The sequence below is a fragment of the Symphalangus syndactylus genome, chromosome 3 (assembly GCF_028878055.3).
Source record: "Symphalangus syndactylus isolate Jambi chromosome 3, NHGRI_mSymSyn1-v2.1_pri, whole genome shotgun sequence".
Lineage (NCBI taxonomy): Eukaryota > Metazoa > Chordata > Mammalia > Primates > Hylobatidae > Symphalangus > Symphalangus syndactylus.
The window spans coordinates 7,367,879-7,393,480 of record NC_072425.2 but is presented as its reverse complement, the minus strand read 5'-3'; the positions used below and the strand labels follow the sequence as shown (position 1 = coordinate 7,393,480).

Below are 25,602 nucleotides of genomic sequence, written 5' to 3'. Positions count from 1 at the left end.
GGGGAGTAGGGTGGGGGAACGTGGGGGTGAATTCCTTTCTGTGTGAGATCCGAGAACCCTCTTGGGGTCTCAATCGGGACTCTCTTTACTGGTAGCATATTTGGTGTCATGTTTGCGCATTTTTGTGCTTTTTCTTGGTGAAAAAGCTGTTCACTGTTTATAATGGCCTCTCAGCATAGTGCAGAAATGCAAGAAGGCTGAGATGCACTTTACAGAGAAAACACACATTGGATAAGCTTCATTCGTGCAAGAGTTAGCGCTGTTGGCCATGAGTTCAATGCTAGTGACACTATACATATTAAATAAGGTGCCCTTAAACAAAAATACACATAAAAGAAGGTTTTATTAATATATTGATCATTTAACAAAAATGTGACCAGAAGCCTGCAGGAACGTAACTTTGCATTTCCTTAGGGGCAATAGTTTAGCATATGCTCTAATTCAGTGTTTGCAGCAACTTCATACCATTAGCTGCCATGGATAGTAAGAGTCAAATGTGCTTGTTGAGGATTTTTGCAGTTGTGTTCAACAAAGTTTCATAGTTTTCTTTTTTAGTCCTGGTTTCTGTATGGGGATAATGCTGGGCATATAAAATGAGTCTGGGAAGTTGTCCTTTTTTTTTTTTTTTTTTTGAGATGGAGTCTGGCTCTGTCACCCAGGCCAGAATGCAATGGCGCAGACTTGGCTCACTGCAACCTCCGCCTCCCAGGTTCAAGCGATTCTCCTGCCTCAGCCTCCGGAGTAGCTGGGATTACAGGTGCCTGCCACCATGCCTGGCTAATCTTTTGTATTTTCAGTAGAGACGGGGTTTCACCATGTTGGCCAGGATGGTCTCGAACTCCTGACCTTGTAATTTGCCCGCCTCGGCCTCCCAAAGTGCTGGAATTACAGGCATGAGCCACCGCGCCCAGCCAGCTGTCCTTGTTTTATTTTGTGGAATATTTGAAGAATTTGTATGAAATTTCATCTTTAAATATGTTGTATAATTTGGTGGTAAAACCATCTGAGCCAGTACTTTCCCTTTTAGAAAGGTCTTAAAGTACAAATTCAGTTTCTTTAATAGTTAATAGGATTGTTCAAGTTGTCTATTTAATGAGTTTTGGTAGTTTGTGGCTTTCAAAGAATTGGTCCATTTCACCTAAGTTGCTAAATTTATGTGAATACAATTATTCATAGTACTTCCTGGTTATCCTTTTAATGTCTGTAGGGTCTGTAGTGATAACCCTCCTATTCCTCATATTGGTAATTTTGTCCTCTGTGTCTCTCATCAGTGTTGCTAGCTAGAGGTCTATCCATTTTATTCATCATTTCAAAGAACCAGCTTTTTGTTTCATAATTTTTTCTTTTTGGTTTTTGAATTTATTTATTTTTTTGAGACAGAGTCTCGCTCTGTTGCCCAGGCTGGAGTGCAGTGGCCGGATCTTGGCTCACTGCAATCTCTGCCTCCCCAGTTCAGGCCATTCTCCTGCCTCAGCCTCCCAGTTGCTGGGACTACAGGCGCCTGCCACCATGCCCGGCTAATTTTTTGTATTTTTAGTAGAGACAGGGTTTCACTGTGTTAGCCAGGTTGGTCTCGATCTCCTGACCTCATGATCCACCCGCCTCGGCCTCCTAAAGTGCTGGGATTATAGGCGTGAACCACCGCGCCCAGCCAGTTTTTGAATTATTTTAATTCTGCTCTTACATGTATTTCCTTTCTTCTGCTTGATTTGAGCTTATATTGCTCCTCCTTTTCTAGTTTCTTAATGCAGAAGGTTAGATCATTGACTTGAACCTTTCTTTTTTTCTAATGTAAGCATTGGTGCTATGAATTTCCCTCTAAGCACTGTTTAGCTATCTCTCTCAATTTTTGATATGTTGTATTTTCATTTTATTCAGTTTAAATATATATATATATATATATATATTTTTTTTTTGAGACAAAGTCTCACTCTGTCACCCAGGCTGAAGTACAGTGGCACAATGGAGGCTCACTGCAACCTCCACCTCCCGGGTTCGGGTGATTCTCCTGCCTCAGCCTCCCCAGTAGCTGAGATTACAGATGTGCCACCATGCCCGCCAAATTTTTTTGTATTTTTAATAGAGACGGGGTTTCACCAGGTTGGCCAGGCTGGTCTCGAACTCCTGAACTCAGGTGATCCGCCCGCCTCGGCCTCCCAAAATGCTGGGATTAGAGGCGTGAGCCACCGCGCCTGGCCAACTTCGATTGTTTTAAATTTGCTAAGGTTTTGTTTTTGAACCACAATCTGGCTGATCTTGGTGCTACTCCATGTGCATTTGAGAAGAATCTCGATGTTGCCGTTGGTAGGTGCAGTGTTCTCCAAGTGTGCTTGTGTCCAGCTGGCCAGTGTCGGTATTAATATCTTGCTGATTGTCCATTAGTTCTATTACTGAGAAGAATGCTGGTGTCATCATGAATGTGTTTACTTCTCCTTTCAATTCTGTCAGGTTTTGCTTCAGATATTTTATTTTTACTTTTTAATTTTATTTTTTGAGACAGAATCTTGCTCTGTCGCCCAGGCTGGAATGCAGTGGCACGATCTCAGCTCACTGCAACCTCCACTTCCCGGGTTCAATCGATTCTCCTGCCTCAGCTTCCTGAGTAGCTGGGATTCAGGCACCCGCCACCACGCCCGGGTAATGTTTGTAGTTTTAGTAGAGATGGGGTTTCACTACATTGGCCAGGCTGGTCTTGAATTCCTGGCATCATGTAATCCGCCTGCCTCTGCCTTTCAAAGTACTGGGATTACAGGCGTGAGCCACCGCACCCTGCCCACTTACTCTTTTAATCTTTTTTTGTTGTTCAGATGGGATAATCTCTGCTGATCTGTCTTCACATTTACTGACTCTTCCCTCTGCCGTCTCCATTCTGCTACTGAGTCTGCTCAAGGAAGTTTGTTTCGTTTTCTCAGTTTTGGTTATTGTGTTTTTTGGTTCTAAAATTTTCATATGGTTCTATTTATTTGTTGAGACTTTCTTTTCTTTCTTATTTTATTATTATTTTTTGAGACAGCATCTCGCTCTGTAACCCAGGCTAGAGTGCAGTGGCAGGATCATAGCTCACTGCAGCTGTGAACTCCTTGGCTCACGCAATCCTCCCTCCTTAGCCTCCCAAGTAGCTGGGACCACAGGCATGCACCACCATGCCCGGCTGATTTTTTTTTTTTTTTTTTTAGTAGAAACGGGGTTTCACCATGTTGCCCAAGCTTCTCTCAAACTTCTGTGCTCAAGTGATCCATCTGCCTCGGCCTCCCAATGTGCTTGGATTACAGGCGTGAGCCACCGGGCCCAGCCTTTGCTGAGACTTTCTATTCTAACATTTTAAGTGCTCACGATGGCTCAGTTGGGCACTACTATAATAGCTACTTTAAAGTCTTCAGGCCGGGCATGGTGGCTCACACCTGCAATCCCAGCACTTTGGGAGGCCAAGGCAGGAGGATCACTTGAGGCCAGGAGTTCAGGACCACCAGCCTGGTCATTCCCAGAACCACCACTGGGGGGCATACGTGTGACTAGACCAGAGGGTGCCCCAAAATCTTGGAGAAAAACTGACCTTGGACCAATAGCCACTGAGGCTGAGACTAAAACAGCAACGGTCACCATAGGATAAAAGGAAGACTCCAAGTCTCATCAAGTAAGATTGAAAATATTACAAACCAGGCCGGGCGCGGTGGCTCACGCCTGTAATCCCAGCACTTTGGGAGGCCAAGGCACGTGGATCACCTGAAGTCAGGAGTTCGAGACCAGCCTGGTCAACATGGTGAAACCCCCGTCTCTACTAAAAATACGAAAAATTAGCCAAGCGTGGTAGTGGGCGCCTGTAATCCCAGCTACTTGGGAGGCTGAAGCAGGAGAATTACTTGAACCTGGGAGGTGGAGGTTGCAGTCAGACGAGATTGCGCCACTGCACTCCAGCCTGGGCAACAGAAAGAGACTCTGTCTAGAAAAAAAAAAATTACAAACCAGAATTCCTCCACACCCAAAGAACTGTGAGAATCCTGACCGCAGGGAAGAGGGCATCAGCAGACACCGGGGTTGAGAAGGCGCTGAAATGACAGAAAGACTGACAAAATCTGTTTTTTTAAATTTTACTCATTTAAAATTTTTTTCTTGAGACAAGGTCTTGCTCTGTCACCCAGGATGGAGTGCAGTGGCATAATCTTAACTCACTGTAGCCTTGAATTCTCGGGCTCAAGTGATCCTCCTGCCTCAGCGTCCCAGATAGCTGACACCACAGGCACGCACCACCACCACACCCCATTAATTTTTTTTTTACTTTTTGTAGAGACAGATTTTCGGGTGCCCCCGGTCTAGCCGCACGTGTGCCCCCCAGTGGTGGTTCTGGGAATGACCAAGGTTGGCTGCTCAAGTCAGTTGTCTGGGTGAGTTAGACACACACAGACACACAGGCGCGCCTGAGGGTTGGGGGGCATTGGGGGTGGTTTTCGGGTACTTCTCATCTCCTGGGCTCCCCAGACCTCCCTTCCCAGCCCTCAGGCCAGAAAGCAGGGGTGACAGCACACAGAGACATGGGAGATTTGGCAGCAGGAGGGGAGCTGACCCGCCTGCCTGCAGGCACCAGGACAGGGGCAGGGAGCCATCGGGGCCATCTTGCACCTTTCAGGGACAGGTTTTATGTCTGCTCTCTCCTGCCCCCACAGAGGCAATGCGAACAGCAAGGGTGTGACCGCCACAGCTCCCTCCACCATTGCGATTATGCCTACATTACTGATACCTGCTCACGGGCGTTGTACCTTACAGACAGGAATCACACCTCTGCTTGCCCTTAGCCGCTCCGGCACCCTGGCTGGAGGTCTCCACACAGCCCCCAGACCACATCCCAGGTCTCAAGGGTGGCTTCTCTGCTAGGTGCACGTCCGGCCACGGGGCTGCCTGGGGGGGCCACTTGGGGTTGTATAGTGAGCGTGGACATGCAGGCCTGGGCATCTGCACTTGAGAGCAGGGCAGGCAGGTCGCTGGGGCAGGCGGGGGCTGTTCCCAGTGCTGTTCCCAGCCTGCTGGGTAGTCACGAGAGTGCATCCAGGCAGGTGGCAGAAGACATTCCACATGGATGCGAAGCGTGACCCAGTCACTTGGAACAGCTGGACCTGTTGCATCTTCCTCCTTAGCAGTAAGCCTCGTGAACATCGGATCCTTCCAGAAAAGCCTTTGTGTGATCGGGCCACGCCCAGATTAGTGGGCACAGCACAGCGGGGCAGTAGACACCCTCGGATAAGGTGCCAGGGGGTGGCTGGGGCTGGACAGGCTTGTGCACTCATCAGTCACACTACTTTAAGAGCTGTTACCACATTACCTTCAAAAAAAGGCTGTGACAGGCCGAGGAGGCAGGAGGATTGTTTGAGGCCAGGAGTTTGAGACTAGCCTGGGCAATACAGTGAGACCCTGTCTCTACAAAACATAAAAGAATTAGCCAGGCATGGTGATGCCTGTAGTCCCAGCTACTCGGGAGGCTGAGCGGATGGGAGAATCGCTTGAGCCCAGGAGATCAAGACAGCGGTGAGCCCCAGCCTGGGCGACAGATCAAAACCCTCTCAAATTAAAAAGGGGTTACCTCGTCGCTTTCATTGGCCTTTCCATGATTCCTGATGGGATGAGGACTTTCTTCGTGGAATTCCCGGCCAGTTTCCTGCTCCGCAAATGGTTTCTCCACATCTCTGCTCACTTTTCCCTATCGGCTTTTGTCATTTTCTTTAGCAACATATAAAAGCTCTTTAAATATTAAGGACCTTAATCGCTCCCATGTGTGGCAAATATTTCTTATTTCTTCCTCAACTATTTCTGGCTGCTGCTGCTGTTTTTGTATTTCAAGGGAGGCGAGGGCAGGTGCAGCAAAGTAGCCAAGGTTGCCCTGGTCACCAGCCCCCCGCCCTGGCCCAGCCTGCCTCTGCGTGGGGCCACCTCCTTCCCCGTTGGCACTTCTGCGTCTGCTCCTGTGGGGCCACCTCCTTCTGCGTCTGCTTCTGGGCCTGCTGGCTCCGACATCTCTTCCTCCTTTCACTTCCCCCGGTGCTTATGGCGTGAGGAAGGGAACCTCATGGACCATACGTAAGACCCCCCAGGCCTCACTCGCTCCAGCAGACCCTACGGACCGGACCGTGTGGGACAGGCGTGCGGCCGCAGCAGCCCCAGGAGCCGCCTGACGGGTTAGGGCTGCAGGGTCCCTGTTAGGGCAGGGGCGGGGGAGTGTCTGGCTGTTCTGGGACTCAAAGCTCAGGTGACGGACAGACGTGCCTTTGGAGCAGTGCAGTGTGTGGGCACGTGGTGACCCCGCGTGCTGTCCTACTTTGAAGCGTGCCACCCTCGAGGCCTGCATGGCAGCGTCAGCAGATTCCAGGCGGTGGCGACTTGTCTCATCAACTTTGCAGACAGGAGACTGGAATCCCCCATGATTTCACTTTCAAATAGTAACTGAATAACAGAAAGTCTATAGGCATTTGGTATTTACCTAAAACTTTATACACTCAAATTGGTACCAAAACCTGCCCCCTCCTGCAACCCCATCTAGAATGCCCTGGAAGAGCTGGAGGTGGCTGACGGCTGTGTGACCACCCCCAGCACCCTGGGCTCAAGCCTGCCAGGCTGTGCCAGGCTGTGCACCAGTGGCCCCCTGACCCTGACCCTAGCCCAGCTGATACCTGCTGCTCCATCCCCCAGCCACGGGGCAGGGAACCAGCTGGCAGCCAGCCTGGCTGTGCCTAGTAGCGGTCTGGGCCCTGGGGACACCTGAGTTGAGAGTGGTCCCCATCTGTGGCCACACTGCTGACTGCACACACAGGGTGACGTGAGGGACAGACAGCCCTCTCCCTGGTGCCTTCAGGTGGCAGGGGGAACGGGCTGTCTCTGCTGTCCCCTCCAGACCCGGCGAGACCCCTCTCCGAGACTGCAGCCTCCCCCCAGCCCTCCTGCAGCTCCTCTCCGTCCCCTCCTGTGCTGCCCCCGCCGGCTATGCCCTGTGGGGTGGTCTAGTGGCCCAGCTCCAACTCTGTCCAGGCAGGAAGGCCCTGCAGCAGTGACCTCAGAGGAGTGGGCCCAGAAGCTGGCACAGGAAGGCCCCTGGAGAGTACCGAGAGGACAGACCCACACGGCCACGGTGGAGGATCAGGTTTAATGGTCACTATGAGGGTATCGTACATCGTTCCGAGCCTGGCCCCCGCCCCAGCCCTCCCTCAGCCGGGAACACAGCCAGGTGCCCTCAGACCCCTGGCTCTGCACAAGGGGGGCCTGCCCCCTAGCCCCAGCTATATACACGAGAGCCCATCCTGCTGGCCGTGGACAAAAGCTGGGAGCTCCTGTGCCAAGTCAGGAGCCCCTACAGTCCACCAGCTGCGCGGCCGGGTCCAGGGGCCCACTGTGGTGCCAGTGAGTTTCTCGAAACCCAGGGCCCAGCCCCAGCTGGGCCCCTGCCAAGCCCCAGGCCTCTGTGCTGGGATGGAGCCTCCAGATTGAGGCTGGTAAAAGCTGAATTCAACAGCGGCAATGAAAATGCTGGGTGGGCTTGGGGGGATGGGGAGCAGGCCCCACCCAGAGCCTCCTCGGAAGGAGGGGACGCTGTGCCCTTCCTTCCTGCTGCCCAGACTGCCCCTGCCGGGTCCGGCGCTGGCTGAGGTCCAAGTAAGCAGGGATAGGGAGTGGCAAGAGGAGTGTAAGTGAAAGCACAGACAGCCAGAGACTCGGCCAGTGTAGACAGAGCCAGAGACTCGGCCAGTGTAGACAGAGCCAGGCTGGGCAGCCCAGCGATGCTGGCCCCATGCACACGGGCCACCCTGGTGCTGGTGATTGATACGGCAGGGAGGGGGTGGGCAGGGAGGGTCCTGAACACATGTGGGCTGCTGGGCTGCTGGGCTGGGGTGCCTACGCTGTTAACTAGCAGCATAGTGCTTAACTAGTTAACAAGAAATGCTGCTTCCCTTTGAATTGTTTCGGGGGTGTAGAAATTGCACTTATTTCTATGAACCCCATGGAGGGGTTCCCACAGCCGAGCCTCCAGGCGAGGCATGGCAGGTCAGTGCCCGGCCGCTGAGCATCCACGGGCCACGGGGCGGGATCCTCCCGGCCCCCAGGGACTGCAGCCTCTGTGGCCATGGGTGCAGCGAGGACCGGAACCCACGGGGGGAACCTGAGCAACGTCTGAGGTGCCCTGAAGTGGCTCCAGGCAAGACCAGAGCCGCACAGTCCCGGGGAGCACGAGGCGGCCCAGCCCCAGGTCCCAGTGCAGAGGGAGCGGCCTGATGGTGACTGGGCGGAGGCCTCTGCCCCTCACAGGACATCGTCAAAGTCCAGCAGCTTCGAGTGCTGGCGGCTTTTCCACAGGCGGTACAACCGGAAGTCAAAGTACGTCTCGATCATCTGCTTCCCTGGGCGGAGCGGGGGCAGGAGGCTCAGGCCTGGCCGGCAGCCTCGGGATCCCACCCCAGCGTGGCCCTGCAGTAGCTGCAGAGCTTCGGCCCAGCCTGGGTAACTCACCTTGGGCTGAGAGCTCCAGGGGTGACTCGAAGGTGACCCTATAAGGAGTCATGAGGGTCCTGAGGTTCTGGAACAGCTGGAGGAAGCGGGGTGCCATGAGTCCGAGGCAGATAGATGGGGAAGGGGGAGCGGGGAGGAGATGGGGAGCAGGGCCCACCTTCTTTTCTCAGACCCCCCAAACCTGGCTGGGCTCAGGCATAAAGGGTTTCTAGGGGAATGCCCGGGGGAAGGAAAAAACATGCCAGGAAACATGGAAGGCCCTGCCCTGTCTGTCCACGTCGGGGGTCTCCAGAGGTCTAGGGTGGGGCTTGGGGGTCACTGTACCTTCTCTCCGTTGGGGTTCCCCAGAATGTAGCAGCCCATGATGTGGATGACGTTCGGCTCTGGGTTCACTTTGCTCATCAGGCGGCTCAGCCGCTTCCAGAAGCTGGTGGAGAGGGGCGGGTCACCCAGTGGCAGGGGACAGGCACTCCACTCCACAGAGGGCACCGTGGGGGAGGGACTGTGGGGGAAGGACACGCCGGGGCCTGGACTCTGCCTCCAGCCCTCCCCGCTCCCAGGGCACCCGGCTTCTCACTGAATCATGTCCTCTTCCTTCTCCACTTTGGCAAAGGTGGCCACCTTGTTCTTGAGCAGATAGAGGTGTCCGGGACCTCCCTGTAAGAAGCTGTGGTCAGGCACCTTCTCCTCCCTCCTCCCCCTCTCCCACACACATGCACACACGCACACACGCACACACGTGGGAGGTAGTTTTGGTCTTCCTCCCCCTGGCCATGTCTCTTCCCCTTGGTCTCCCCCCACCAACGTCTAGGCCTCTTCCCCTTGGTCTCCCCCCACACCTCTTCCCCTTGGTCTCCCCCCACACCTCTTCCCCTTGGTCTCCCCCCAAACACCTCTTCCCCTTGGTCTCCCCCCAAACACCTCTTCCCCTTGGTCTCCCCCCAAACACCTCTTCCCCTTGGTCTCCCCCCAAACACCTCTTCCCCTTGGTCTCCCCCCACGCCTCTTCCCCTTGGTCTCCCCCCACACCTCTTCCCCTTGGTCTCCCCCCACGCCTCTTCCCCTTGGTCTCCCTCAACTTGACCTCTTCCCTTTGGTCTTCCCCTGCCCCACCACGATTCTTCTCCTGGGCAAGAGAAGAGCACTGAGCCCCACCTGGCAGAAAATCAGCATCTTCCAGATCTTGGCTCCCTTGTGGTAGACGTTCAGCTTCCTCTCTATCTCCTCTGTGGGAGAGCGGGTGTGAGCGCTGCGGCCCCCACCCCAGCCCCAGGGGCACCCCTGCCTGCGTCTGCCCCTCCCAGCCCCAGAACCAGCAGAGAGAAGGCCAATGAGACACATACCAAGGATGTCCTCGAAGGTTGCGTGCTCATGGTCCTGGGGACAGACACAGGCCACAAGGCCACATCAAGGCTGCGTCAGAGCCAGCAGCGCCACAGCACCCTGGGGACCTGGGGTGCCGGCGCTGGCCCAGGGTGGGGCTGCAAGAGGGCATCTGTGGGGTCAGGCCCGGGGCGGGACTCACGTAGAGGATGGGGATGATGGAGGGGTCATCCCGGCGGATAATGGTGGGGATGTACTCAGCCTTGGGCACCTTGGAGGAAATGAGCTGGGGAGACAAAGAGCTGCTCAGGGGCGCCAGGCCCATCCAAAAGCCGAGGGGCTGTGGGAGCCCCCATGAGGCTACCTTCTGGCTGCCAGGCAGCCCAAGGGTACAGCCCTGTGAGACACCCTCCCCCAGGCAGCTGGAGAAGGCTACGTGGTCCCAGGCAGAGCTGGCTGGACTCTTGGGATGGGGCCGAGTCCTGCTAGGGGTGCAGAGGAGCACTGCCCGGGCTGGGCCTCACCATGACCTTTGGTGGCACGAAGCCCTCAGTGTCGCAGGCCACGGCCTCCAGGCCCTTCTCAGTGTCCCAGTCCAGGTCCTCGAAGGCCTCGTCCAGCGTGCAGTGGGAGCTCTGCAGGTCACTGCCTGGGAAGCAAGAGGGTCACCAGGACAGCAGGCCCGGCAGCACCTCCTATCCTGGCCATGGCCCCAAGGCCCACAGGGCCCGAAAGCCCCGTCCCGGAGGGTCCTCCAAGCAAGTGGGAGGACCATGCAGAGGTCGCCACCAGCCCGGCAGGACGGGCCTGTGGACACCACTGGGCAGCGGCCTGATGTGGGCAGGGAGACCCTGGTGCGAGGCTGGTGGAAGGCGCGTGCAGGCATCAGCTCCAGCCAAGTCCGCGGGGCGCCTGGGAGGGAGTGGGGGTGGGCACCGCAGCCCCCTGTCCCTCAGGGCCTCTTGCGAGTGGCGGTGGGCACGGCCCTACAGGTGCCCACGGCCAGCACTGCCGCAGCTTATTGAGATCGGAGATGCTAAGGGCGTCTCCATCTCACAAATAGGTAAACCAAGGTTCAGAGTGCAAAAGCGCAGCCCAGCGGCCCTGGCAGGGGACCCCCAGCAGGGGTCTGGGGCCTAGGGGAGGCTCTGGGGAAGGTGGGCGGGCCTGTGCGGGGCACCTACTGTCTCGGGAGTCGTGGGAAGTGTCGGCTTTCATGGGGGTGGGGTCGCTCCAGGACCGGCTGAAGCTCCGCTCGCGCCGCTCAGCGAACGCTGCAGAGAGCAAAACCCGCATTAGCGAGCGGGCAGGGCGGTGCCTCTGGAGTCTCAGGCCCCAGGCGAGGGGACCACAGGGGCCCTGGGCAGTGGAGGAAGCTGATGTGGGTGGGGTCTGAGGCACATGAAGCAGACAGGGACCAGTGGCTCGGTTGGTTCAGGGGCAGGATCTGCGAACACTGGGGCGGGGCCGGAGGCGGAGTCCGGGAGGGGAGGAGCCTGTGCCGGGCTGGGGGCGTGGCTGGAAGGGGAGGAGCCTGAGGCAGGGCCCGGCTGGGGTTAGGGCGGGGGTGGTTCTTAGCGCAGCTAGCAGCACGCAAAGCCCCAACCAGCCAAGCGCAACGCTACCCCCACCCCAGCCCCGCCCCACGGGGTCTTACTCTGGGCCTTCACCCTCCGGCTGCCGACCATGCGCAGGTGTTTGCGGAAGTTCCTGGGGGAGGAAGCGAGGGGCTGAAGAGGGCCGTGAGAGGGTGACGGCAGCCCCTGCCCACCTAGCCCCCGTCGGGTCATGGCTCTACTCTCACCCCTTCGGTGCGGGAAGCCAATGCTCTCCCTGGCTCCTGGCACCACCTCCCACCCAAAGGCAAATCCCACCCAGTGCTCTTCCCGCGAGAGCCTTCCAGGGCTCCCCTTCAACCCCAGAACAAAGGTGCAATGCCTAGCGCTCTGGATCGAGTCTCCTCCCGAGCTGCATTCCCAGGCTCTGACCTTTCGTCCTCGCCCGGGACTCACGCCCTGAGCCTCCATGCCCATGTGGCAGAGGATCCAGCCTGCCTGCGCTGCAGCAGAGCGGGGCTCCTGTCTGCACCACCCCATGGCGGGCTGGGGGCCTGTAGGAGCCCCCTCTCCTGCTCTGTGTCCTTGAGCCACCTCAGGGGCAGGTCTTCTCCTCCCCCAAACTTTGGACCCTGCCAAGGCCCAACATCCGAAACGGGCAAAAAAGCTTCCCAGACACATCTCTGTGGTTGGAGCGGGGGAGGGGCCTTGCCGCTGGCCCCAGCCCAGAGACACGTGTCCTCGGAGTGCAGGACTGAGGGTGAGATGCTTTCCTGCAGCCCGGGCCACATGGCCTCTCCTGCCTGCCACGTCCCCAGAGCAGGGCCAGGCCAGTGGTCGCCACCACCCTTCCCCCATCAGGTCTGCCAGGGCCGAGGGGGCCCAGGCCAGGCCAGCACAGACCAGAGATGGACCCTGGTGGCGAGTGGCTGGCAGGCCCTACCTCTGGATTACAGACGCGGAATCATTCTCCCGTTTCCGGCGCTTCCTCTCCGCGTAGCCCCTGAACACCCTGGGAAACCACCGCGAGTCAGCACTGCCCTTGGCCGGAGGCAGGAGGGACACAGACGTCGGGACAGTGGTGTGAGCAGAGGGCCCAGCAGGGCGTCTGGGGCACGGGGCCGGGCAGAGGAGTCCCAGCCTGCCTCACCTGTCGAGGCCCAGCTCCCAGCAGGCCCTGCTACGACCTCGGTGCCCGCTGGGAGCCAGGCCCGCAGAGAGCGGCACTCCCTCAAGACCCAGGTCCCTGGCCTGCCCAAACCTATTTGGGGGCGGAAGGGTCTCCCCAGGGACAACGGCTGTGCCCTTAGGCACCAAGTCATACAGGTACTTACGAGATGCTGAAGCCAGGGCCAGAAGGGATGGCGTGAGAGAGAAGACACAGTGAGCTCAACCCTGGGCCTCCCCTCAGCCCCCACCCGATCCCTACAGTTCCCTTCTTGTCACTGACCCAATAGGTCCCTCACAGGTAACCCAGCCACCAGCAGGATGCTGGCTACACTGCTGGCCAGCCCTCAATGGGCAACGGAAGCTGATGTCACTGCAGCCCATGCCACCAGGACCAGTTGCTGAGACCAGGCAGCCTGAGGCTGCGTGTGGGGTGGACTCCCCTGGGCAGGGCACTTCTTTGGTGTGGGGGCCAATGCAGCAAAGGGAACTTCCCTGGAAGGAACCCCAGAACAGAAAACCCAGATGTATGTCCAGACAGAGAGGAGCAGGTCCCTGGGGGGGACCCTGAAACTGTGATGACCTATGGCACGTATGAAACTGAAATAGGCTTCTATTTGGGATTTGAGAGAGGGCAGACACAGGCTGAGGAGAGGGGATAGGAGCAGGAGAACCATGCCACACCCCACACCCCACTGATAGCTCATCAGCTGCAGCCCTGGGCCAGGTCCCCCGACCACAGGACTGTGGAGGGGGGCTGGGCACCAGCCATGGGAGGGGAAGAGCAGCCAGCCCTGGCCCTCCTGGCAGGCCTGGCACAGCATGGGCACGTGGGGCTATTCAGAAGCAGCCCCCCTGGCAGGCCGAGAGGCCGGGAAAAAGTGCTGTTTCCTGAGCAGCAGAAAGAGACCACCCGGCCCTGACCCCACGTCATGGGCACAAGACTCACGCTTGCATAGTTGTGGTTGCTGTCTGGAAGCTGAAAAGATTTTCCTTGGGGAACCAGGTACGAATGGGGATGTCGTCTAAGAGAGACAAAAAGGAGTGGTGGCTGGGTGAAGCAGGGGTTCCTGAAGCCTCTTCCTCCCTGTTGGGAAGCAGATGCTTCTGGGTCCAGGGGTCAGCAGAAGCTGGCAGCCAGGGCGGGTGGGGGGAGGATGGCATCCCCGCACGGGCCCAGAGGGCAGTGCTCGAATGTCTGCTGCTCACTCACCAAGACCACGCTCTTGGTGACTTGACACTTTGATTTTTTTGGCTTAACTTCCCCTTTGGCCACCCAAAGTTTGAGGAACATTCTTTTGAAAGCACAGTCTGTCTCCAGGAGGCCCAGGAAAACAATGCGTCTGTTTCCCTTGGGCAGAAGAGGCTCTGAGGCCTTCTCTGCAGCCCCCATGCTCTAGCTGGAGGCCCTCACCGAGGCTGGAGACCACCTTGCTGAGGGCTGTCCCCTTCTGAGGGCCCCCACAGCCTTTCCCTGATGCCCAAGTGTGGGGACAGTGGAGTGACTTTCTGCCTGGTGGACAAGCTACCACACAACTCAACAACCCTGGGGAAGGGGCCCACTGCCTGGCTGGGCCCCAACAGCTCCCCAGGACTCTCAGAGGGCAGCCCAGTCTCCTGATTAAGCGGTGCTTCCTCCCTACATATCCCTTAAGATCCTCCCAAGCCCCCTCCTCCAGGAAGCACTCCTTGATTGACCTGGTGCTGGCAGGGCGAAAGCGGACTGTGAGGCCTGGCAGATTTTGCTGAGGAGCTGAGGGGGCTCACAGCTCACAGGATGTGGAGGCCGCAGTAGGAGCCTGCCGGTTTTAATCTTGAGTCCGCTGGCGTGCTGTGACCTGAGCACCTGTCCTCTGTTCCAAGCCTCACAGTGGCTGCTGCTGTCAGACCCTGGCAGCGGCATGCACCCCCAAACCTGTCCATGCCCTGACACAAGCCCCTCACCAGACACACGGTCAACGCTGTACATCCTCTCCAGCTTCTTGCGGCGACTGGAGGTCTCAGGCAGAGGTGGCTGTTCCAGCCCAAAGGCCCGAGGGGTGGGGCCAGGAGCCAGCTGGGCACACCCGGGGCATTCCTTGGAGCCCTGGCGGCTGCCCGCCCAGCTCTGGCAGGGCCTGCTGACGTCCTCCCGGCTGCCGCCAGGGCTGGCGCGCAGGGGCTGGCTGTGATGGTGAGGGTGCCGCTGCCGCCGCCCCTTCACCACCGCCAGCTCAATGGCCTCCGCCTCGGGGCTGGGCAGCAGGGCGGGCTCCCCAGAGATGGTGTACACTCGAGGCTGAGGGCCCTCGCCTGCGGGCTTCCTAATGCTGGGCTCCTCTGAGAGGCTGCCCTCGTAGCAGCCGTTGGAGACGAGGGACAGGCGGCGCTTGTTCTGGGGGGCCGGCTGCATCTCGGGGGACCCGTCGTGGCCAGAGTAGGCATCAGCCAGCAGGTGATCTGGGAGAGACACTGAGTGAGCCTGCCGCGCGTGGGCCCCCCGCTGCCGGTTTCATAGCAGGCCGAAGGCAGGGAACACCCAGTGGGCACCTGGCCTCTGTGGGGGGCTGGGGCTGCCCAAACCCTAGGCACTGGAGTGTTTCTGAGCCCCTCATTCCTATCTGGGCCTGAAGCTCTTGCATGCGCGTGGGGGCTGGGTGACTCCGTGCTACCTGTGTGCGGTCCTGCCGGGTAGGAACACGCAGGCCATCCCCCAGCCTGCTATCGCACCGTTTGCCTGATGCCAACTTCCCCCCTCCCCCCACCAGCTGGCCCCCAGAGGCAGTGGTGCCAGCCCTGGGGGAGCCAGGAGGCCTGTTGCCATGCCAACGGCCCAGGCGGGGTGGGTGCCATGGTGACGAGCGGCTGGGAACTGCTCCTGGGGCTCGGGCAGGGAGGGCAGGGGATGTGAGGAAGCCAGGCCGGCAGGGCTCCGGGCCCACGCGCAACCAATGCCCCTCACGCTCCACCCCCGGAGGCAGGGATCAGCATCCCCTGGGCTGGGGGATCTGGGCGGCCCTGGCACGGCCTCGCGTGCCCCTACCTGCGCCGTTGCGGTTCTCAGGGTGACTCTGGGACAGGTACTCTCCAAACGCTCGGGCTGCTCTGAGGGTGGAAGAGAGGGCACGGTCAGAGGCCATGGCACGACCCTCCCAAACACCGGGCCGCACAAGAGCCGGGGGTCCGGTCCGCAGCCAGGCCCTCGGCGTCTGGAGGGTCAGGGGTCGTCCCCCGCCGGGAGCCCACACACCCTTGGTCCTGGTGCGTCCTGGCCAGGCCTGCAGGCCCGGCCCCTGCCAGTCGGACCGTGGAGAGGGGTCGCGAGGCCGGTCGGCTGCTGTTCCCCGGGGGAACGGAGGCCACTCCCGACCTGGGGGGTGCGCTCGCCCACCACGCGCTCGCGAGGGGAGGGGAGGGAAGGGCAGGGCAGAGGGCCAGGAAGAGGAAGGCGCGGGGCGCGGGGAGGGCGCCTCAGTGGGACAGGCCGGGGCCTGGAAGCCCCGCGGGGCAGGGGCGGACTCGGGAGGGGTCGGGGGTCCGGGGCGGGGTGCCGGGAAGGCGACCCCGCCGCACTCACCGCACTTTGGCCGCCACCGAGGACATGGCCTCGCTCCTCAGCGCCCTCCTCCTGGAGGCGGCGGCGCCCATGGTCGAGGCGGCGGCGCATCCCCCGGGCCTCAGAGCGCGCCCCGCGCCCGCCGCCTCCGCCGGGGTAGCCGCGCCGCACTGGGGGTCGCGCTCGGGCTCGGGCTCCGGGTCTCGCTCGGGCTCCGGCTCGGGCTTGGGCTCGGGGTCGGGCTCGGGGTCGGGCCCGGTCCCCGCATGGCCGCACCCGGCGCTCCGCGCGTGCCGCCGCTCCCGGGAGAGCGCTGCCGGGACCGAGGGCTGGCCCCGCCCATTGTGACGTCAGGGCCTGGGCGGGCCCAGAGGGGCTGTAGGCCCCGCCTAGCGTGACGTCAGGGCCCCCGAAAGCTTGGAGAGGACATATGGCCCCGCCCACCGTGACGCCCGGGCCCAGGTTGAGTTGGGGGCGGGGCCGGACGGCCTGGCTTCGCGCCCTCTCGTCCAGGCCTCCAGAGCGGGGAAACTGAGGCCAGCGGCCCCCTGCTCGCAAAGTCCTGGGCCCTCGGCCCTCACGATCTGCTGCTCAGACCTACAGGGGTCACAGGGCGGCCGGTTCTCCCTCCCCTTACACAAAAGGGCTCCCTGTTCAGTTTGGGACCTGATGGAGAAGCCAATTTAGGGGACACCCAGAGTGCACGAGACCAGAGAGAGACAGAGGGGCCCGTCCTGGTCCTGGGGGGCCACAGCTCCATGCAGACTCTGGACGCCCTACCTGCCTGGCCTGCAGTTGCCACCCTAGGGCTCTCAGGCCCCAGCAGTGGGGTCCTTTGAGGAGGACTGGGGACTGCCCAGCCTCAGGGATCACCCGCATCAGGGAGAGCCAGTAGTGTTTCTTTGCCACAGGGACCTCGGCCGGGGAGACACGTCCAACAGTCAGATCCACCTTTATTGAAACATCACACGGCAGCATCAGGGCTCCCACACCTCACAGGGCAGCAGGTGATTCATAGGGCTTCGGGGGGCCTCAGAGGGCTGCAGGGGGTTCACAGGGCTGCAGGGGGGCTCACAGGGCTGCAGAGGGTTCACAGGGCTGCAGGGGTGCTCACAGGGCTGCAGGGGGTTCACAGGGCTGCAGGGGGGCTCACAGGGCTGCGGGGGGGCCTCACAGGGCTGCAGGGGCCTCACAGGACTGCGGGGGGGCTCACAGGGCCCAGTGTGCAGGGCTGCCAGGACAAGAAGAGGCCCAGAGAAACCTAACACAGCCTGGGGCCCCCGGGAAGTCAGGGCTTCCAGCAGGGCAGGTACAGAGGCCCCTAGGACTTGGCAGGAGCCTCAGCCTTGGGGACAGTCCCACGGAAGACGCTGCATCCGGGCTCTTTAGCAGAGGCCTCTACCCGTCCTGGTCAGAGGAGCCCTCGGACAGTTTTGGGAAAGCCAGGCTGGGGTGTCGATGCCGCAGCGAGGACTCGTTCTCCTGCAAGCAGAGCGCATGTTACAGGTGAGGACCAGGCAGAGCCAGGGCTCTGCAGCGCTGGTAACCCGGTGGGACCACAGGGAGGGAGTGGCCGGCTCAGGGCCAGGCACCAAGGCTCAGCTGCAGGCACCAGGTGGGACCACGCCCAGCTGCTCACCGAGTCTGAGCCCCGCTGGGCCGAGGTGCTCTGGAAGTCTGCGTATGCATCCCTGGGGACGTCCAGCAGCTCCTCCTCGTACTCCGTCTGGTAGTCAGATTCGTCTGGCGCCGAGGGTAGGGCTGCATCAGTCCCCTCTCAAGGAAGGGACCATGCCCAGCCTAGCCACACTCAGAGGCAGAACCGGCCACAGATGCCCACCCCTGCCCCCAGGTGGCCCGGGGCCCTACACGCAGCCACCTGGTCCCAGGGCAGCCCTGCACACCACCCCTGGTTCTGTCTGGCTCCAGCCTTGCCCCAGCCCATCACTTGGTGGGTCTTCCACAAGGACAAGGAGCAGGCAGACACTCCTCCCTTTGTCAGCAAAGCACCCTGAGGGCTCCAGCACCCCAGACCTGGCATCTGTGGATAAGGGCTGCCTTGCCCAGGGCCCTCTCGGCCCGCGGCAGCCATGAAGACGTCTCCCAGGAGAATGTCCAGTTCTGCTGTGAGGAGGCCACTGGCTGAAGGCCCAATCGCAGGGCCCTGGATGGAGCATGGAGGGTAGTGGACCCGCCCTTCTTGCCCTGCGGCCCCTCCGACAAGCAGCCTTCATTCCCATTTCCCACTGGGTGGAGTGGGGTGGGGTGGGAGGCAAAACGTGGTTCTACCTCAGGCCTGAGCTATGGCTGGGACTTGGGGTGAATGAAGAGCAGGGGCTGGGTGACCCGGGGTGGTCACAGTCCCACTGCTGTGGGGACACGTGGTGCCCGGGACAGAGGAGTGCCACCAAGCACCCCAGCTGCTGGAGCCTGGGCGTGGATGTGGGCAGGAGGGGAGGCCATGGGCCTCTGGGGTGGGGGGGTCGAGCCCAACACAGAATCAGGAGGCCACGCACGTGTCCACAGCCTCGTCTTGCGCCTCCACTCACCATCCACCATGGCGGGCTTGGCGGGCTCAATGCGAGACACAATTTCGGCAAGGTCCGTGAAGGAGGCGTTGGGACAGGTGAGGACCTGGGGGTGCGGTGAGGACAGCACGTTGCCCGTGGACATCCGCCTGCCAGTCCCCAGCCTGCTTCCTGTGGGGAGGCCCCACCCACCCTGTGCCCTCTCTGCAGCCTCCGCCTGCCCCCCAAGTAAGGGCAGGGGCCCGGGAGATGCGCAGTCCTGGGCAATCCTTGTCCTAGCCCTGGAGTCTTTGGCCAGTGGGGCAGGGCCTGTGGCCTGAGGAGCTGGGCGTGGCCCGAGGAACTGGGCGTGGCCCGGGGAGCTGGGCGTGGCCCGGGGAGCTGGGCGTGGTCCTGGCGCCCGTACTCACCGCACTCGCCGGCCTCTTGCTCGGCCCCTGCTGGTCGCGCAGCATCTTCTCCAGCACGCCGCTGCGGCCCCAGATGTCAAACACCGTGCGCCCGTGCTGGTACCCCACTTCCTGTGCACATCCCCAGGGCCCCATCAGGAGGTGTGGGGAGGCCCCCACTTCCTGTGTTCTCAAAAGGGGGAAGCGGGGAGGGGCAGCCACCAGAGTGCCTCCGCCCGCCTCCGCCGCCGCGGGTGGCCGGCACTCACACAGATCTCGTTGAACTTGCCGAAGTCCAGGGTGCCGTAGCTGTCGATGGGGGGGGGCGCAGGTACTCGCAGTAGTCACTGCTCTTCACCACCTCCAGCTGCCGCACGCAGCACACGTAGGCCAGGCGCGTCTGAATCTCTGCCATGTTCAACACCTGCTGCCATCACAGCCGCCTGAGTCTCCTGCTCCGGCCCCTACCCCCGTCCCAGCTTGGCCCGTGGCGCAGGACAGGTTCTGGGGACCCATCCTCTCAGGTAGGTAGGTTCTGGGGGGAGAGGGTAGCAGCACCAGGCCGGGGGTCCTCCCTGCGGGCTGCCACAGCCTTCAGGCCCGTCCGGCCTCGTGACTTCCTTCGCCCGACAGGGGTGACCCCAGACCTGCTGGCCTCAGAGCCCAGGAGTGGCCTCCACTCCCCTGCCGCAGGACAGGTGTGGAGCTGCAGGGAGGAGCAGCAGCGACAGCCCAGCCCGCCCGGTAGCACCCCACCTTGACTTTCGTGGCCAAGGGGTTCCAGCGTTTCCACAGCAGCCACCACCCAGACAGCGCATCCCCATAGTTGGTGAGGTCCGTCTCATCTCGGCTGCCCACGTCGATGGCGATCACCACTTTTGCCCCCATGGACCGGGCCACATCCGCTAGGGAGAAGCCAGCCCTGGTTACCCCCTGGACAGGCATGCAGAGCCAGGGGACGGGGGCAGAGCCTGCCTCGCCGAGCCCTGACCTGGGGGTTGTGGGGTCTCCTGTCCGCCATTACACTTTCTAGAGGCAGAAGACCCACACGCCCAGCTCAGTGGGCAGCTGTGGGCACAAGGCTGTGTCCTGGGCCTTTCTGACCGCATATCCCACAGGTGACAGGAGTGGCCTGGCCCCCAGCAAGCTCGACACCTGCAGGCTGTTAGTCTCTGACTGTGGGCACAGATGGGGCTTAATTGCTTCCAGTCCCTCGACTTGGCCTTTGTTCTGCACGCTGCTGAGCTGACAAACAGGGCCATATGCTGAAGCACATGCTGCCAGTGCCTGCGTGTGCGTGTACATGCGTGTGCATGTTCTCGGAGCTCTGATGCCAGCCTGACATTTTCCCTTGGCACACTCTAAGGAAAACGTGTTCCAGCCCAGGCTTCTCGGAGCGGAGGCAGCTGTGGCAGGGGCCACGAGGCGGTGTGACCCAGGAGCCTGTGCTCTTGCCGGGCGTGGTCCCCCCACTGCAGTACCTGGGAGGTTGTTGATATAGCCCCCATCCATCAGCAGGTGTCCGTCCTTGGGGTCACAGAGAGGGGGCATGTAACCGGACAGAGACATGCTGGCACGCACGTACCGCCACAGGGAGCCTGGGGAGGGGGCCCGGAGCTGCTGGTTACCTGGAGGAGGCTCCTCCTGGGTCCAGGGTTCAGGGCCTTGCCACTGCAGTCCTGGAGCTGGTAGGTCCCAACTCTCTGAGGCCCTTCCACAGAGCGAAGCTCATGGCCCAAGGGCTGAACAAAATTGAGTTCTTTCTCTGGGGTCGCACTGCATTACGTGTGCCCAAGACTTCCAACTGCTGTGACCCCCTCACCCCAGGACTGAGGGAGCCCCTCACCCCATGACCGAGTGAACCCCTCATCCCCCTGAACCAGGTGAGCCCCTCGCCCCAGGACTCAGGGAGCCCCTCACTTTGTCCTCCTACATGGTGTCCATCAGTCTAGGCCAACATTGCTGATTGTGTGAGGGTCTCGTCCAGCCTTCTGGGGTCTCTGGCCCAGGCCACGCCCCCTCCCGTCTGAGGTCTCTGGCCCAGGCCACAACCCCTCCTGTCTGTGCCCCTAGTAGGGGCATCCTGTGTCCTCCACGGACAAAGCTGCCCACACGTCTGCATCCTTCAGGAGACCCCGCGGCCTTCCCAACCCCGGGGCTGCTGGGCTCTCCCCCTGCCCACACCTCGCACCCAAGCGGCCGCCCCTGTGCAGCAGGAGTGCTCACCGTCGGTGTGGACCCGCAGGGCCGAGGCTGTGATGGTGGTGGTAATGGCGAAATAGGGAATCCACAGGTCCTGCGGGCGGACGGGGTTCAGACGGGCCCTCTCCCATCACGCTCCTGTCCCGTGTCTGGGGAGGCTGACCCAGGGCCAAGAGGTGGGGGGGCCAGGAGGGGACAGGCACTGGGGGCTGCATGGGCTTCTGAGGGTGGGGGTGCACCTCAATCTGCCGGTCCTTGAAGACGCTGCAGATGCTGCTGTTGAAGCCGGCTCCGGAGAACATGGATGTGATGGGGTGGGTGAGGTCCAGTGCGGCCTTCATCATGGACATCATGCCCTGGGGCCACATGTGCAATTTACAGAAGGCTCCCACCCTCCCTGCGGGCTGCCACAGCAGACACATGGCGCGCTGAGGGCCTCTCATGAATGGAACGGGGGTCTGGAGTGTCCTTGGGCCCCACCCAAGGTCCTGGGGCTTGGCGCCCTGGCTGGAGCCTCAGAGGGAGCAGAGGCTGGTGGACGCCCCAGGGCCTGAAAGCCAGGACACAGCCCTACCCTCGGTCCCTTCCTGACCCCTAAGCCCTCGCTGGCCCTACCCTCGCAGGCTCTGCAGCACCCCCATGTCTGGGGCCTCCTCGGCTTTCCCTGCTCAGCTCTGGGGCAAGGCGTGCCCATGCCCGTGGCCAGAGGGTCAGCAAGGAAGAGAGCTCGGGGCGGGCTGCTGGGCACATGAGGTTCCTGGGCCAGGGGGACACAGTGGATTGCTTTCGGGAAGGTCAGAGCCACCCAGCCCTGGCTCACATGCCACTGCGTTACTCCATCAGGGGTCCCGGGGAAGCCAGGCTCTCTTGGGCTCCTTCTGGGTGGGCCTGGGGCCAATCCTTCCTCAGTGAGGCAGGCAGGACTCCAGACTGACCTCAAACTAGTCTCAATGCCCAATGTGGGTGGAGAGGACTTGAGACTGACCTCAAACTAGCCTCAATGCCCAGTGTGGGTGGAGAAGACTCGAGACTGACCTCAAACTAGCCTCAATGCCCAATGTGGGTGGAGAAGACTCGAGACTGACCTCAAACTAGCCTCAATGCCCAGTGTGGATGGAGAAGAAGGGTCTTCCCTGCCACAGTGAGCCAGGGCTCAGGGGACGGAGGCTGGGAGGGAAGCGCTTGGAGTGTGGGCTGGACGTGCTTACGTCATGTGATGCAGGCAGTGAGAACGCCTCGGCCACAGGCAGAGGAGACCCCGGTCCTTCCCTGAGGAAGCCCCTGCCCAGTACCAGAGGGGCTCACAGAGATGAGCCAGACCACAGCGCCCGCTGTCCCCTCTCCTCAGCATGAGGGGCAGGCACACAGCCCCGGCCCCACCTTGCCCCGGCCAGTTCCCAGGGCCCAGCGTTCCCAGCACGGAAGGAGGACAAGCCCAGAGAGCTCTGGCCATTCCCACACCTGGCCCCCCAGCGCCAGACCCGCAGAGGGAGAGACAGGGAGAGGGCCACCAGGTGGCTCTGGGACAGGACCGGCTCAGAGCCACCTCTGCCCATGGCGGGTTCTGTCCCAAGGACGCTGTCCCTGAGGCCGTCCTGCTGTGTGCCACTCCCCAAGCCCTCTTTTGAGCGGCCACACTGAAGGTGACTGGGTGACTCATTTTAGGGAAAGAAACATTTCTGAACAGAGAGGGGAGAAGGTGTCAGTGGCCTCGGGACTCGCTGGTGGGGCTGGTGGCAGCCCCAGGCCACGTGAATGCAGCACAGGCCTGCTTGGGAGCTGCTGCCGCACAGGGGGTGACGAATTTTCTTTCCTTTTAAAAGGAGAACACTAACCCTTCTGATCCTACTCATGACTCCAACCAAAGCTCGGTTTTGCTCCACAAAAGCAAGCACGGCGCTGAGGAGGGCAGACGGCGGCCACGTCTGCTGGGGAATGGAACCCGGCTGCCTCCCTCTGCTGCCCGAGGGGAGCCTGCTCTCACTGTTGTCTTTGATTCTGTATTTGGTATTCTGATTCTGGAATCCATTTATCACAAGGCCAGAGTAGTGGCCAAAGTAGTTTACATCCCCCGTGACAGAGCCACCCTGACCTGATCTCACATCCCCACGCCAACATCTCCCTGCCCTAAATCAACCCACGCCGGGCGCCATGCACCAGGGACAGCCCCACGGCCCCCAGCCTGCGGGAAGGACTCGGTCAGCCCATCCTCAGCTGCTCACGCTGCCCTGCCTGGCCGTTGGGTCAGAAACCCCCATGGAGGCTCCGTGCCTCTTATTCCCAGGGGCTGTAACAATCAGCTCCTTTTCCACAATCCTGGCCTCCATGTCATCCTGCAGCCACCTCCACCAACTCAGACCCGGGCACGAATCAGACAGCCTCCCATCATCAACCTCCACCAACTCAGACCCGGGCACGGATCAGACAGCCTCCCATCATCAACCTCCACCAACTCAGACCCGGGCACGGATCAGACAGCCTCCCGTCATCAACCTCCACCAACTCAGACCCGGGCACAGATCAGACAGCCTCCCATCATCAACCTCCACCAACTCAGACCCGGGCACAGATCAGACAGCCTCCCATCATCAACCTCCACCAACTCAGACCAGGGCACAGACCATCTCCCACCACCATCTCCACCATCTCAGACCTGGGCATGGATCAGACCACCTCCCACCACCAACCTACAACCGTGCCTTCTCTGTGCTACTCCTTTGCCTCACAAGCTGCACTGGGAGGCCTCAGGGGGTAGCCTCCTCAAGGGCAGGGCCCTGCAGAGCCACATGCAGAGGCCAACGGCCCCAGCATCCCCCAACACCAGCAAGGACTGGGGGCTGTGCTCCAGCGAGGGTGGTGGGTGCCTGCTTACCTCGGCCCACTGCTTGGCCCGGATCCGCATCTGGCTGTAGTTCCGCTCCTCAGAGTACAGGGCACCCATGAAGGCCCTGATGGACGTGCCTCCCACCATGTCCACAGGGATGCCGCACTCCGCCAAGGCCTTGAGAACACCCACCTGGGCACAGCCTCTACACCAGCCAGGGACACAGAGCGAGGAGTGAGCACCAGGCCCAGGCTGTGCCTTGCAGAGGCCTCAGAGGTGGCCACCTGCCACCACTTGCTCATCCTCAGTTCCCAACTCCTCCACAGGCAGAGACACTGACTCAGAGAGGGACTCCAGATGCAATTTAAAATCCCTCTTTCCGGGCTCACGCCTGTAATCTCAGTACTTTGGGAGGCCAAGGTGGGCAGATCACTTGAGGCTAGGAGTTCGAGACCAGCCTGGCCAACAGGGCAAAATTCCATCTCTACTAAAAATACTAAAATTAGCCAGGTGTGGTGGTGCGCGCCTGTAATCCCAGCTATCGGGAGGCTGAGGCAGGAGAATCACCTGAACCCAGGAGACAGAGGTTGCAGTGAGCTGAGATCACACCACTGCACTCCAGCCTGGGCAACAGAGTGAGACTCTGACTCAAACTAAATAAATAAATAAATAAATAAATAAATAAATAAATAAATAAATAAATGAAATTCCTCTTTCTGGAGGTACTGAGGGACTGTGAGGCTGGGATGGGGAGGAGGCTGTCCTGAGAGACGACCGGCATTGGCCTCTTCTACCCGGAAACACAGCTGCCTCCAGCAGGGCGTCTGAGGGGTGGTGGGAAAACTGGAGTTGAGGGGCCCTGGAAGGGGGGAGCCTGGGAAGCGTCCTGAGAGGCAGCACCCCAGGAGTCAGGTGAGCTGGATGTAGACCAGCACCCATGAGACCAGGAAGCACCCCCGAGACCAGTGGGCACCCCCGAGACCAGGCAGTCAGCACCCAGGGCCTCCAATAGCTACTGCTGCTTTCATACAGAATGTCCAGCATTCAACCAAAGACTACCAGTCATATGAGAAGAAAAGCCTCATAGCCCAAAGAAAAAAACAGACAATGAAAGTGGGCCCAGAGTGCCTCCCACGTAAGAGATACAGACACAGGCTTTTACAATGACCACGCTTAAAGTGTGCAAGGAGCCAGGAGGTGGCAACAGCAGATGAGTGGGTACAAAGTAGACAGGGGAAGAGCACCCAGCCCTAAGGAGGGAACTCGGACGTGAGCCACGGCAGGGAGGGACCCTGGAGGCATTTGCTGTGGTTTAGCTCTCTGCCCCACTGAAATCTCATGTTGAATTTTAATCCTCAGTGTTGGAGGAGGGACCTGGTGGGAGGTAACTGGATCATGGGGGCAGATTTGAGGTGGGAAGACTGAGCCTGGGAAGTCAAAAGCTGCACTGAGCTGATGTCACACCACTGCACTCCAGCCTGGACTGGAGTGAGACCCTGTCTATAAAAAGTTCTGGAAATGAACAGTGGTAATGGTTGCACGACATTGTAACAACATTGTATAATTAATTATATTAATATATATTAATACTTAA

The 25,602-nt window shown here is 60.2% G+C and overlaps 2 protein-coding genes and 1 long non-coding RNA gene across 8 annotated transcripts in view; 1 reads left to right on the top strand and 2 right to left on the bottom strand.

Annotated features, from left to right (window-relative positions):
- Positions 1-4,320: 4,320 nt before the first annotated feature.
- Positions 4,321-5,170, top strand: LOC134736266 (uncharacterized). The gene is made up of 2 exons (XR_010120155.1): positions 4,321-4,382; positions 5,045-5,170. It is a non-coding gene; the product is annotated as an uncharacterized lncRNA (long non-coding RNA).
- Positions 5,171-7,107: 1,937 nt separating this feature from the next.
- Positions 7,108-16,408, bottom strand: NSMF (NMDA receptor synaptonuclear signaling and neuronal migration factor). Of its 6 annotated transcripts, XM_055270193.2 has the most exons (16): positions 16,087-16,407; positions 15,553-15,614; positions 14,475-14,969; positions 13,480-13,555; positions 12,698-12,703; positions 12,307-12,375; positions 11,465-11,517; positions 10,992-11,081; positions 10,332-10,456; positions 10,010-10,093; positions 9,828-9,861; positions 9,640-9,710; positions 9,062-9,141; positions 8,809-8,911; positions 8,485-8,560; positions 7,108-8,375 (listed from the first exon to the last, which is right to left on the bottom strand). In XM_055270193.2, exons 1-16 carry the CDS (start codon positions 16,155-16,157, stop codon positions 8,278-8,280), a joined length of 1,593 nt encoding a protein of 530 aa, XP_055126168.1. In that variant the 5' UTR covers positions 16,158-16,407; the 3' UTR covers positions 7,108-8,277. The 6 variants fall into 6 exon arrangements, with proteins under 6 accessions (XP_055126168.1, XP_055126172.1, XP_055126170.1 ...); XM_055270197.2 differs by lacking the exon at positions 10,992-11,081 and having other exon boundaries at positions 16,087-16,408; XM_055270195.2 differs by lacking the exon at positions 12,307-12,375.
- A 593-nt stretch (positions 16,409-17,001) lies between these two features.
- PNPLA7 (patatin like phospholipase domain containing 7) overlaps positions 17,002-25,602 on the bottom strand; it is an 84,563-nt gene continuing 75,962 nt past the window's right edge. The window contains 11 exon segments of the mRNA XM_055270179.2: positions 17,002-17,547; positions 17,705-17,808; positions 18,615-18,699; positions 19,004-19,114; positions 19,252-19,305; positions 19,308-19,406; positions 19,739-19,887; positions 20,464-20,580; positions 21,209-21,278; positions 21,424-21,540; positions 24,057-24,213. Of these exon segments, the coding sequence (XP_055126154.1) occupies positions 17,464-17,547; positions 17,705-17,808; positions 18,615-18,699; positions 19,004-19,114; positions 19,252-19,305; positions 19,308-19,406; positions 19,739-19,887; positions 20,464-20,580; positions 21,209-21,278; positions 21,424-21,540; positions 24,057-24,213 (1,147 nt within the window). The 3' untranslated portion in view covers positions 17,002-17,463.